This window comes from Eptatretus burgeri, chromosome 11 (genome assembly GCF_056783735.1).
Source record: "Eptatretus burgeri isolate ZD-2024b chromosome 11, Ebu_testis_v1, whole genome shotgun sequence".
NCBI classification, from domain to species: Eukaryota; Metazoa; Chordata; class Myxini; order Myxiniformes; family Myxinidae; genus Eptatretus; species Eptatretus burgeri.
Window position 1 is genome coordinate 15188279 of NC_140971.1, and position 14783 is coordinate 15203061.

Consider the following 14783-nt stretch of genomic DNA (forward strand, 5'->3'; position numbering starts at 1 on the left):
CAATGTCAGAGACAGGGGACATTAAAATGAGCTCCGTCCGACCGACCGACCGATCATCTGTCCGTGTATTTTTGTGAACACGATATTTCAAAAACCGTTGAACGTTTCGCTTTCATATTACAAATATCTATTCCTCATGACATTATCTCAACTTGATTAGACTAAGGCGGCAATTGGCTGAATTATGTTGCCATGGCACCCATCTTGGTAACTTGCCTTGTGTACACTATATTTCAAAAACCGTTCAAGATTTAACTTTCATATTACACAGATGTATTCCTCATACCACCACAAATGCGAGGGATCGAGAGTATCAGCTCATTGTGGCTCTTGTCATGAAGTCTATTTGTAAATGTGATGCATGAATCTGATGGTTAAACCCATCAGGCTGTGCAATGTACCTTGTCCCTCTTTTCATAGGAATTTGTCTCCAGCTCTACGAGACAAGGAGCCTTAATCTTTATGCCGCACACCTTGACTTGTCTCCAGCTCGATGGGATAAGGGGCCTTCTTTGCCACACACACCTCATATATTCCCTATCCAATAACCTCAATGGAATGAGCAAAATGAGCAATTTGGCAGGATAAAAAATGTTCTATCTTTGTGTTCCTCATTTGGCTGTCATGTTTGAAAATGAAAATCTACATTTGTAAATGAGTCTGTAATGTGTGAATCCAATTTCTATGAAGATGCCACTTAGCTTGGTGGCTATGGTCCATTTTGTTTAAATTTCCTCTGCAAACAGAAATGTTGCTTTCAATAATGATGAGAGATGTTTACCACAACAGTAATCTGGAGCTCGGTTGCTGCTTGATTATCACCAAAGTGCTGTGCACCTCATTATACACATACCAAAACAAGTTTACATGATATAGACTCCGATTTAACGTGTTTTTCCAAAGAGAAAAAGCTTTTGATAATTAAGCAATTTACAAAAGCTTCATAGGACATTTGTGTAGTCAATTGAACAATAAAATGTTGAATGATGAGAAACATGTATTTAGAAACTATAATCGAAAAATGCATGCTGGTTCGGCCTCTGTGTTTTATAAGTGGAAGACAATGAGCAACCATTTCATAAAAACACATACAACTTAAATCCTTGCAATGAAGTCTAAATCAGTCGAGTCTGTCCACCATTAGGGCGATGAACGAAGTCGACAGGACGTTGATTGAGGTTTGCCAACTAACGTAGGAAGTTAAGAGACTGACGTTTCAGTCATTCACCCTTCCTTGGAAAAAAAAGAGCTGTGGTCATTGATTGTCATTCATTAGTGACTGCAACTCTTTGGATTGCGACTCAGGATATTAAAAAAAAAACATTGTTTCTTTCCTTATGAGAGGCAAAGCTCAACTTGCATTACCAATTACACAAGTTAACGACAAGATCAATAGTCCCCGAGCCAGACAAGAGTTGACGACAAGAAAAGGGGACTAAAAGCACCTGCATTTTCCCGTTAGGTTGATGTCTGCAGTTAATAAAGAAAGCATGTGATGGATATCTCAAAAGAGCAGTGAAACACCTTTTTGGTAGCCATCTTGGGAAATGTCTGCCTTATTTGATCATATTTCTCTAAATTGACTCTAACTTTATAATAGCTGATCTGAGGAATTTAAACAAATTGACCATAGTATATACAACCCTGAACAAGATATGTTCAGTGTAAAATTTGACACATGCCAGTATAACTTTTATAAATATTGGTCCATTGGATTCCGAAATAAGTGAGAAAATTGGTCAGAATTTGAATTTTTCTCGTACAAAATTTTCTACACCTGGCATCATTCTGACTGAAATACTTATCACATTTAACTTATTTAACATGCCGATGTAAGAAATATTTAACATTCAGATGTAAGGCAATTACGAGCTTTTATGCAATTCTTCACATTTCAGATAATTACAAGCATACTGATGTAGGTGTCCATCCATACGACCTGCAACTTGATGTCCACATTTGGTAAGATGTTTGGGGATGCTGGACTTCGAGATCTGGCTGTGGAATCAGGACTCGTTGCGGAAGGATCAATCAACAAGGTTCTTGAGGGGAAACACTGCAACGGGCTGTCCGTCTTCATAAGTTGACATATGAAGTGCTGCTGAGGTTAGCATGGTCAGGCTTTGAAGAATGGCTTGAAGCCAACCATGCTGATGATCTGCCGAAGTTGAATGACACTACTTAGGTGGTGTTTGAGCTTCAACAGAACATTTGTCACAGCACACACGATGCTGTTGTCACTAAACAAGTCATGTTTCTCGCTTACCTGAGAGTTTTATGACATGACGGAGGTCAACTTGCAGCTTTTTGGACGACCTACATAGAGATGGTTGATATTATACTTGGATTGCTGCGTGCTAACATAGAGGCGGACTGGTCCCTCCATCTTTCATGTATCTTAGGAATGATTCCTAGGTGTTTTGCCATGGACAAACCATTGATAGGACTTCATCCATGGACTGAATGTGACACCTTCAGCACATTTGCCAGACAAGGAAAGATGAAGGCTTTGAAAAGCCTCCTGCATGACCAAAAGTTCATAGATGTCTTCGCATCACTTGGAACGAGCTGGAACTTTATCAACGACGTGTTCTGCATCATCCAGGAGTTTTTTTTTGGCAACTTTACTGTTGCAATGCCAAAGTGACTCAAGTTAATGAACTCAGATACCAAATGTTCAGTAGCACATGAGGGGAGCTCGAATTAGCACAGCTTCCACCATATGAGGACGCGCTCCTACAGCAAACATATCTATTTAACTTCCAGGCAGCTATATGGTGACAGAGTTTAGTCAATTCACCAGATATTCCTATCCCCAGTCAAGGGCATGGATGGACAACAAGTGAAGATTGCAGCCTTGTTATCCAGTGGACGACAGGCTCTCCTGCTCCCAGAGTTGTTCTCAGTTTCATGTCGAGCAAGTGTGTTCGCTCTTGTCGCCCAACTGACTGCTCATGCATCACTAACAGCCTGAAATTTACAGCAACGTGCAAGTTTCATGCCTGCTCCAACATGGCCAGTGATGATGAGGAGCCAGAGCATGACCAGCAGGCTCATCAGGCAGTGATGACAAATGAAAAGACACCTACATCAGTATGCGAGTAATTATCTGAAATGTGAAGAATAGCATTAAAGCTCGTGCTTGCCTTATATCTGCATGTTAAACATTTCTTATATCTGAATGTTAAAGAAGTTATATATCAAATATTTCAGTAAGCATGATGTCAGGTGTAGAAAATTTTGTGCAAGAAAAATTCAAATCCTGACCTATTTTCTCAATTATTTTGGAATTCAATGGACCAATATTTACAAAAGTAATATTGGCTTCTGCCAAATTTTATACTTATCATATCTTGTTGAAGGTTGTATATGCCTCAGATCAGCCATTGTAAAGTTATAGTCAATTTTGAGAAATATGATCAAATGAGGCAGCCATTTTCCAAGATGGCTGCCAAAAATGTGTTGAGCTACTCTTTTGAAATGTCCATCACATATTTTTTATTTACTACAGACATCAACCTAACTGGAAAATCCAGTGGATTTTAGTCCCCCTTTCTGGGAGTCAAATCTAAAATGTCGATGGCTGGCTACAATGGGGAAGTTTTGTTGTTCTGTTTAAAACCTAAATGCATTGACTTCAAGAAAACTACCGGTTTTTTAACAGCCTTAATTATTCGTACCTTCTTGTGCAGTTGGCTGGTGAAGATCTTTGACCGGAGTCTTTCACAAACCAGCAAGCCATGGCCTGATATTCAACTGAAGGAGATTTAAGTAAGAATCGGTAATTTATCTACTCCATGTGAAAGACAGAGTGGGATTTTTAAAGTCCACCATCATTGCCATTGCTGACAAATCCTCCAACTTAATGTCTATCAAATTGACAGCACAAATATTGATAGCTGAGCCCTTGCTGCGAAACATTATCAGGACTGTTTATAACTGGGCCAGGATTCAAACCCAGGCTAAACAGCTGAAAGGCAAGGGCACATACCTCAAGGCTATCTGACCAGCTCATTGTATTTGCCAGGTTCAAGAGCATTAGAAAAACATTATCACTTCAAATGTTTATTATTACTATTAATGCAGTTTTTGTAATGGTTTTCAAGTTCAAATGAAAGAATTGACCAAGTTGTTTAACTGATGGGTTTAGCACTCAACAAAAAATGGATTTCTCAGATAAACCAGGCTGTTCATTTGTTTTTACATCTAAAAACATGTTTCTGTAGTGTTTTCGCACTTAAATATTTTACATCTTCAGATTAAAGTACATCTCAGGTCAAATTGCCATAATTAAAACTGAAAAACAAACGAATCAGAGGCGATCAAGCTACTTTGGGCTTATCCACGTATTATGTACTCCAGGAACTGGGGTTTGGAATGCATAGCTGGACAAGATGGACAATGGAGCTTGTCAAGTAAAAGTTGATGAGTCTGTTATGGCTGTGGAAAATGAGATGAGCAGAACATTTCAAGCGGGAACTGTTCGCCCTCTTTTGCTCCGACGAACTCACTCCAGGAGAATCGCCATTAGTCATTTAACGGAATAAATCAGTTGGTGAGATGACAGGATGAGACGCCCCTTTGCTGCTGATGAGCTAATTGGATCATCTCGCCCAATAAACCCATGGACGGAAACAAAGCTACTTTTAATGCAATTTTACATTCTAGCAGGCTGTTTGTTCATAGCCTTCAACAAAGTGTCAGCCAGGCAGGAACACAAACAGAAAGACAGTCAATGATGCTTGGTCAGACAGGCAAAAGGACGTGCTCAAAGAGTTCTACACCAAGACAAATAGCAAAAAGCAAATCTGAGATATTTTATAATCGGACAAACATAAATGCAATCTTCAAGAAAGCAATGTTCACCATGATGCTACACCCCCCCCCCCCCGCTCCTCTGCATGCCCCTCCAAGTCTCCAGTCAATGCTCCTAGAATGATTGAAACATCAAGTTTTAAAAAGAAATTCTACCCGACAGTTTCTAAACTACTGAAAAGAAAACTACTTACACTATACAAAAGTAACTTTTCCCCTAACAAGCTCGGATGAGCTAAGATCCTCGTCCTGTTAATGATGACGTCATAAAAACGAATGTGACGTCGTGATGTATCAGGTTTGCGATAAATTATCTCTGCTAATGCCCGGCTTAATTCCCGCAAACAAAATTCGAACAGCTTGCCGAGTTTCGGAGATAATGGCATAGGCGATTTACATTAGCGGCGATATTATGACGTCAACTTTTTTTCTAGGAAGAATTTCCAAAATCGGAGATGGTTACTGCCTGTGCGTGGACTTTCTGCATATACATGGCAAGTTTCACAAAGATCCGATGAAAACTCTGGGTTGTGAAACAAAAAATGTCAAAAAATAGGAATGACGTCATAAAAATTGATATGACGTCATAGTGATGTATCATATGTGCGGTAATTCATCTCTGCTAATGCCCTATTCGATTCCCGCAAACAGAATTCAAAAACCTTGCCTAGTTTCGGAGATAATTTTTAAAGTGATTTCCATTAGCGGAGAAATTTTGACGTCATAACTTTTTTTCTAGGAGGAATTTTCAAAATCGGAGATGGGTACTGTCTGCGCAGGGTATTTTTACTTATATGTGCCAAGTTTCAGGAAGTTTCGATAAAAACTGTAGGCTGTGAAACAAATGAAACAAAAAACAAAAAATGTCAAAAAATAGGAATGACGTCATAAAAATTGATATGACATCATCGTAATATGTGCGGTAATTCATCTCTGCTAATGCCCTGTTCGATTCCCGCAAACAGATTTCAAAAAGCTTGCCTAGTTTCGGAGATAATTTTTAAGGTGATTTCCATTAGCGGAGAAATTTTGACGTCATAACTTTTTTTCTTTGAAGAATTTTCAAAATCGGAGATCGTTACTGTCTGCGCAGGGTATATTTACATATATATGCCAAGTTTCAGGAAGTTTCGATAAAAACTGTATGCTGTGAAACAAAAAAGTCCACAAGAACAACAACGTCATTAAGACTTAGAGATCCTCCAAGAGGATCTAAAAATTATAATAACAGTAATTATATTTTCCTGTGCCATCCTCACATATGGAGTACTACCATACTCCGGGTTAAATAAAACGTGTTTTAAATCTTGATTTAATAAAAAGTAGTGAGAAAAGAAACATTGAATTATAAAAAGGCTTACAAACTTTGCATTTAAAATACACATGACAATAAATAAAACCTTTTTTTTTGATCCAGAAGAGGGTCACACTCAGGGACTTGCTCTGTGAAAGGGGTCACCTCAACAAAGAGTTTGATAAATACTGGCATCTGGGTTTTTTTTTATTTCACCCACTTTAGCCACAATAAGGACATATTATTCTATCGACTACTACTCCTACTTTTACATCTTTAATGGCCACAATTATTGCCACCTTCTTTTAGGGTCGCCGAGGGAGACGTCTGTCCCAAGTTATTCACAAACCAGCTTACCAAGTCTGACATTTGACCCAAGGTGATTTTGGCAGCAATTTAAATATTTTTTTTTTTAGGGTGTGGTGACAACTCACCTACTCTTTGTGAAAGACACTGTGTGATACTTAAAGTCCATCACCTAATGGTAGCAGACAGGACACCAAAGTTAATGTCCATTTGAGTCGTGGCATAGCCTGTGATACCACTCACTGCCTGCAGAGCACCAATCAAACAGTTTATAATCGGACCAGGAGTCAAACCCAAAACTAGACAGCTTAAAGATGTGTGTGCTACCTCTGCTCAATTCTGTCGGGTGCACAATAGCAATCCATCCATCTATCCATCCATCGGGACCGTACTCTGTGCAGAGCGTTGGTGCTGCCAAAGCAGTCTCCTTGGCTAGTGGGTACAATCCTGGACGGGTCGCCACTCCGACACAGGCTACCAGCAAGCTGGCACTCATTTTGCCGACCTCGGAAGGATGACAGGCAGAGTCAACCCCACCTGGTATTAATTCAACAGCTAGAGGGGATTTGAACTCAGGACTCCTAAGTTCTTAAGCCCACCACCCTCACCATTATGCCAACACCAGACATACAATAGTAATGATGTACAAAGATGTAAGTTAATAGCCTACTCAAGTAATATTTAAAAAATATAATAATAATAAACATTCACACTAACACACACATGCACGGTTTTATATACAATTAATGTGGTGATTGCATTTCCTGCAGAATATATAGTGTACTGACGCAGGGTAAGTGTTGTATTATAAACATGGGGAAAAAATGACAAATATATATATATATATATATATATATATATATATATATATATATATATATATATATATATATATATATATATATATATATATATATATAATTTCGCTCTTTCATTATTTAAATTAACAATTGATTGCCTCACAATGTTGATGTATGCAGTACATCAACATTTTGATTAATTACAAGGTAGAAAGATAAGCATATTATTTGGCAATATCTGTCATCGTGGTATTGGCAAAATATCATTCCATCCAACCCACAAAATCCTAAATTGCCAGACATTTTGTTGTTTATAAGGAATTTTTTTTACCTTAATGAGAAATAAATGAGCATTAAAATCATTTCTAAAGTATTTAATACAATGTTTTGAAGATGATTACAGGTTGCAGATAACATTCAGACGACACACTCAATTGTTGGACTCAGATCTTAGTTCTTCCACATGCCAATATGCTACAAGTCTATATTCAAAAGTTGCTTTTTTGTATACATAGTACATAGTCGAGGCTTGTGGAAGAGCTAGTATACTAAACGGATCAGGACATAACAGCCAAAAACAGGATGCAAAAAAGGACGTCAAAGGAACAGTTGAGAGAGAGGAGGAAACACCAACAGCAGAGTTGAAGGCCAAGATAGAGGGAGGCTTGGACAAACAATGGGTGTGGGGAGGAATGGGGGAGCAGGATAGGATGCAGGGGGTGGACAAGATGTATGCAGAGGGAAACTCCAAGGAGGGAAAACTGGAAATTTGGAAGGAGGAGGGATTTGAGAGGGGTTAAAGAGGGTACAAAGGATCAGGCTCTTGGATTGGGGATGATCTGAGATGGTGATGAACAGCTGTCTTCAAGACCTGCAGGGAAGAATGGGATTGAAGAGAAGGTGGAAATTGGTTCCACAGACAAGGAAAAAAAAAAAAAAGAGGAAAAAATGAGTGAAGGTGAGCAGTGATCCTGGATTTATGTAGTTTCATCAGAAGGGGGTTGATGGTGAACCGTGTGACCCCTGCAGAAACCTGTGGGAGGGGGGAAGGAGACAAAGCATGGAAAGAGCAAAGGGTCCAAGGCCAGAAAGGAGGTGTAGAAGACAAAGAGACCACCGACCTGTCTGTGATGGCGAAATGATCAGCCCATCGACTCAGTTTCATCGCGGGAGATTCCAATGATCTTGAAAGCCTTGGTTTCCACGGCATCAAGCTGAGCAAGATGTGAGGCAGGGGAGCCAGCCCAGAGGGGAGAGCAGAGAGATCAACGACCTGTGAATGAAAGCCGAGCAGGTGGATAGGAGTTCAGGTGTGCCAAGAAAGGACTTTGTACGACGGAGGATGCCCAGTCGGCGACTAGCTTTGGAGGCCAACTTGGAAATGTGTTTGTGCAGGAAATGCAACTTCATTGATGCAACTATTAATAACTTAAAAAAATAATTATTTTTTTTTATAATGTTATATAATGTTTTTTATAATGTTTTTATAATGTTAGCTTGTTATATAATGCTGCAATCAATTATATTTAGTATATATCACTATCTGATTCATCAGATGAAAAACAGTCAACTCTTCCTCCTCATCTTTATTAACACTGTTGTCATCTTTACAACTACAGACCTTGCCTAGTACTTCCTATGTCACTATTATCATTGGATGGCTTTTTCAATCTTGGAATTTTCATCCATGATTTTTGTGAATTCCAAAGAAAGGTATTCTATTTAGTGCTCTCTTGTTGACACTTGCAACAAAGTTAGTTTTTTTTTTCCAACTACAGTATAACATGTTTGCATGGAAGAAATTTGCATGGATCACACCATTTGATTGTTTTTTCTAAGTGGTCTAGCCAAATCCTGTATCAAGACAAATCCACATGGACCATGTTTTGTTTTTCATATAGATGACAGGAAAACGATTCTAAGTCTTAATTCGCATCTTGGTCCAGGATCTTTGATACTTCAAATTTACCAAAGGCTGAAATGAACTTTTTTCCTCCATTATATTAAGTGTTCGTATTTCCTGAAAAGGCTGTTATATAGTCTTATCCCATCAAGGCATAAAAGCCTAGCAATGCAGCACACATTTCAGCTTTGGTATGTTAAGAAAGACGAGATGAATCAATGTATGACCAAGTGTTGTAACCATACTGTGGATTGGTTCTTGGTTGGGTTGCTGCAATTAATTTCAGATGCCAGACCAGTCTTGTGTCTGCTTCATCGTGTTCACATATCATTTCTTGAATATGCTTTCTGGTAATGTTATTACCTACGCCACCGAATGTTTTTACCCATCTGTTGGGTCGCCGAAATAGGTGACCCTTATTGTCAGTAATTCTGTCTGTTTGCTTGGATGTTTGTTTGGATGTTTGTTCGTTTGTCATCAGCATAATTGGTAGTAAACGTGGGCCGATTTTGACCAAACTCGGGTGGTAGGTACATCTTATGACCTCGTGCTTTGGAAATTGTGATGGTTGCTAGGGATGCTTTGGTTCCCTAGCAACAACCGAAAAACCTTCAAAATCGGTACCGTTCACACAAAATCAATTCCGAAAGCCATTATCCTATGTAGGCTTATGAAATTTGGCATGCATCATTTCCAGGTGATGCTCTACCAAATATATTCCGGTTTTTGTGATATATGGAATAGTTTACCCGCAGCGCCCCCTACAAATGGGGTATGCCCGAAAATTGGCGAAAATTGAAGGCCCTCCAGCGACCAGGTGAGTGCATCGATCCGAATGAAACTTTGCAGGTTCATAGCACGTAATGAGTACTACAACTTTGCCTCAGGACATATTGACCGATTTCGCTTAGGTCATGGCTCAAAGGGCAAAAATCGATAATATGCGAGAGCTGGAAGTGCCTTCGCGCCAAATGCTACTCCTCCTAGGATTATGGTCAGATGGTCATGAAAATTCAAACTAATCATCTGGAATGATTTGTGCACAAACGATCGAGTCAGATTTTCGATTGATATCTTTGTTCACCCACAGCACCCCCTCGAACTTTGGGGATTTCCGATATCAAACCACATTTTCGGTACTTTTCATTCAAATTGATACCAAATAGTTATCAGTAGATGGAACTCAATGATATTTGGTATGCATAATCTTAAGGTGATTCTCTATCCACGATATGACATCCATTTTTTTCTATATCATATAGTTTCCAAATGGTAACCCTCTCAACTTGGATGTCCGAGGGCCTTTGAGCATTCCTGCTGAAAATTCAAAGTACACTAGCTCCAAGATGGTTGAACCAAATCGAATGAATCTTTACATGCTTATAGACCGTTATGAGTACTTCAACTTTGCTCATTTGCATAATGACCTATCTGGAGTAGGTCAGGGGTCAAAGGTCAATAAGTGCATTTTTCAGGCGAAATTACTATTCAAGGCACCCTTGCTCCTACACGGATTAACCGATATGAATGAAAGTTCATAGGTACATAGTACTCAATGAGTACTACAACTTTGCTTCAGGACATATTGACCTATCTCGGCTAAGTCAGAGGTCAAAGGTCAATGAGTGCATTGTTCGGGCAAAATGACCATTCAAAGCCCCCTTGCTCATACACGGGTTAACCGATTCAATTGCAATTTCGTGAGTACTTCGTACTACATTAACTCAGATCAGGGGTCAAAGGTCATCGGATGCTCGGCGACCCATGACCACCTACCGGTTTGTTTGTCTGTTTGTCTGTCTGTGAGCATGATATCTCAAAAAGTTATGGACAGATTCGGACAAAACTTTGTAGACAGCTTGGGTGTGTCACAAAGGAAGAAATTTTTCGATTTTGGTGAAGACTGGATGCGGGAATGTTCTAAGTGATTCTTCACCATTGAGAGATAGGGCCAAAAACGATATACAGCACAACATCTCAAGAAGTTGTGGATGAGTTATGACAAAACTTGGTGGATGAGTTTGTTAGTTGACAAGAGCATGCTGATTAGATTTTTGTCCAGGTCCGAATGCAGATCCGACCTATCAGTGGATACAAAACAAACTGTTCAGCCTGGCAGAGGTATGCGCTCTAAAGAGTGCCATTCTCGTTGTCGTTTATTTCATACAACCAGGATTTGTCCTCAAAGCTCACAAAGAGTTTGTGACCCTCAATAAAAGCAGTACGAGCTGTTTTTTTGCAACACTTTCTTCAAAAAGAGTAGTTAATTCGAACTGACTGTGAAAATCCTTTGATCTCTTCTGCACCTGAAATACTGTATTCAAAGTTTGTATCTATGGCTCCTCGAACTGCAAGCTCCATGTCATTTATAGATGGATCATCACTGCAGATGAGTCGCACACAAAATCAACACATGTTGAAGTGTTCATAATTATACTGAGAATAGCTTCTGCTATACTCCCATATGTACCTGGAAGGTTATTTTTTACTTTAGATAATGAACATTGCATCAATTGCAGGTACATAAACACTCGGTGGATGCTCAGTTTTGATCCTAGCCTCAAGGTTCTTCATCAGTGCTGACTTATCTGTTTTATTATTGGTGCCATCTACATAAACCAAGGACAGTGGGACAGGAGTAAGCAAAAACCAGTTTTAAGGTTAAAGTCATTGGTTAGTGCGAAACAACAGTCTCCTACATATATCCCTGGTTTCTTGCAGCTCCCTTCTTTCTGGTCCTTATCAGCCCAGTGATTTCTATAAGATGACCAATGGGGGCAACTTATAGCTGATAGGGTCACCATCCATCTGGCTCTACCTTCCTCTGATACAGTAGCTGTAGTGATGTTACATCTGCATTCAAAATTTGCTCCAATATAAGATCAACTGTAGTTCTACCAAAGGATTTACTGTATTTGGCCAGATTGATAAACTACCAGCAACCGAAATGTCACTTACACAAGGACGCCTGCTCGACGTGCCTACCTGTCGCTTTGCTGACAGGTTTCATCAAAAGACAGCGTGTTGTACTTCACAAACATTACTGCATGTCTATCTGTGAATCTCAATGAGAATGTAAAATGAAATGAAACTTGAATGGCACCATTTTTATTATTCTATGAAAGCAGGAACCCTTCAGAATTAATTTACACACTCACATGTACGAAAAGATGCGTCGCCTTTTAGGAATATTACATTGCAAGGACAACTAGACCGGCACTTGGTAGAGCGCCAGACTGAACAGTTTACGTTTTGTATCCACTGATAGGCCGGAACTGCATCTGGACTTATGAGACAATCTAATAAGCTTGTTCCTGCCACCGACATACCCAACTCATCCACCAAGTTTCGTCCGAATCCATCCATAACTTTTTTGAAATATCGTGATATATATCGTTTTTTGCCCTATCTCTCAATGGTGAAGAATCACTTTAAAAATTCTCGTATCCAGATGCAGATCCAGATGTTCAACAGAATCGATTCAACTCGTTATTGTCACACACACAACCTGTCCACCAAATTATGTCCAAATCTGTTCACAACGTTTTCAGATATCCTGCTCACAGCCAGAAAAATAGACAGAGAACGGCACTCGGAGCGCATACCTCTGCAAGGCTGAACAGCTTAGGTTTTGTATCCCACTGTTAGGCCGGATCTGCTGACCTAAACCAAAATCTAATCAGCTTGTTCTTCTCACCTGACCAAATCATCTACCAAGCTTTGTCATAATCCATCCACACCTTTTTTTAAATATCATCCTATACTGTATATGTTTTTTGGCACCATCTCTAAATGGTGAAGAATCTACAAAAAAATTCTATCATCCGGATTTGGATTCGGATCTTCACAAATATCGAATAAAGTTGTCCTCGTCACAAACCCAACCTGTCCCCCGAATTTCGTCCGAATCCGTCCATAACTTTTTGAGATATCCTGTTCACAGACAAATATACAGACGGGTGAAAACAGAACCTCCGCCCACCTTCGGGGGTGGAGGTAAAATAATGTCATGTGAATAAAATATGTCATATGTATAAATCAGTCACATGCATAAATTAATGTCGTGCACAAATGAATGTCATGTGAATGAAGCAATACCATGTGTATAAATTAATGTCATGTGAATGAAGCAATATCATGTGGATAAATTAGTCATGTGAATGAAGCAATATGTGTATAAATTAATGTCATGTGAATGAAGCAATATTATGTGTTTCAATGCATGTCATGTGAATGAAGCAATATCATGTGTACAAATTAATGTCATGTGAATGAAGCAATATGTGTATAAATTCATGTCATGTGAATGAAGCAATATTATGTGTTTCAATTCATGTCATGTGAATGAAGCAATATCATGTGTATAAATTAATGTCATGTGAATGAAGCAAGATCATGTGTATAAATGTCATGTGAATAAAGCAATATCATTTGCATAAATTAATGACATGTGAATGAAGCAAGATCATGTGTATAAATGTCATGTGAATAAAGCAATATCATGTGTATAAATTAATGACATGTGAATGAAGTAATATCATGTGTATAAATTAATGACATGTGAATGAATCAATATGTGTATAAATTAATGTCATGTGAATGAAGTAATGTCATGTGTATAAATTAATGTCATGTGAATGAAGCAATATCATGTGTATAAATTAATGTCATGTGAATGAAGCAATGTCATGTGTATAAATTAATGTCATGTGTTTAAATTAATGTCATGTGTATAAAATAATGTGTAGAAATTCATGTCATGTGTGTAAAATAATGTGAAGAAATTAATGTCATGTGTATAAAATAATGTGTAGAAATTCATGTCATGTGAATGAAGCAATATGATGTGTATAAATTAATATCATGTGAATGAAGCAATATGATGTGTATAAATTAATGTCATATGAATGAAGCAATATGATGTGTTTCAAACCATGTCATGTGAATGAAGCAATATCATATCTATAAATTCATGTCATATGAAGCAATATCATGTGTATAAATTTGTCATTTGTATAAAATAATGTAATGTGTATAAATTAATGTCATGTGTATAAAATAATGTAATGTGTATAATTTGATGTCGTGTACAGATTAATATCATGTGAATAATTTGATGTCATGTGAATAAAATAATATGGATAAATTAATGTCCTGCATATAAATCAATGTTATTTGAATAGATTGTCATGTGTATAAATTAATGACCTGAATATAAATTGTCATGTGAATAGCTTGATGTCATGTGTATGAATTGATGTCATCTCATATATATATATATATATATATATATATATATATATATATATATATATATCCATCCACTGGGACCATACTCTGTGCAGAGCGTTGGTGCTGCCTAAGCAGTCTCCTTGGCTATTGGGTACAATTCTGGACGGGTCGCCACTCCGACACAGGATACCAGCATGCTGGCACTCATTTTGCCGACCTCGGAAGGATGACAGGCAGAGTCAACCCCACCTGGTATTAATTCAACAGCCGAGTGGGATTTGAACTCAGGATCCTGGGATCCTAAGCCCACCACCCGAACCATGAAGCCAACACCAGGCATATATATATATATATATATATATATATATATATATATATATATATATATATATATATATACATATATATATATATATATATATATACATATATA

At 38.2% G+C, this 14783-nt stretch overlaps 1 protein-coding gene across 8 annotated transcripts in view; it reads right to left on the reverse strand.

The window, feature by feature from the left end:
* Positions 1-14783, reverse strand: part of LOC147016552 (RNA-binding Raly-like protein) — a 164371-nt gene that overhangs the window by 79156 nt on the left and 70432 nt on the right. For 2 of the 8 annotated variants that reach the window (XM_085845312.1, XM_085845311.1), the window contains exon 5: positions 3681-3756. The exons of the other annotated variants lie outside the window; for them this stretch is intronic. In XM_085845312.1, coding sequence (XP_085701438.1) covers positions 3681-3756 — 76 coding nt within the window. The remainder of the gene's footprint in view (positions 1-3680; positions 3757-14783) is intronic. 8 annotated transcript variants of the gene reach the window in all.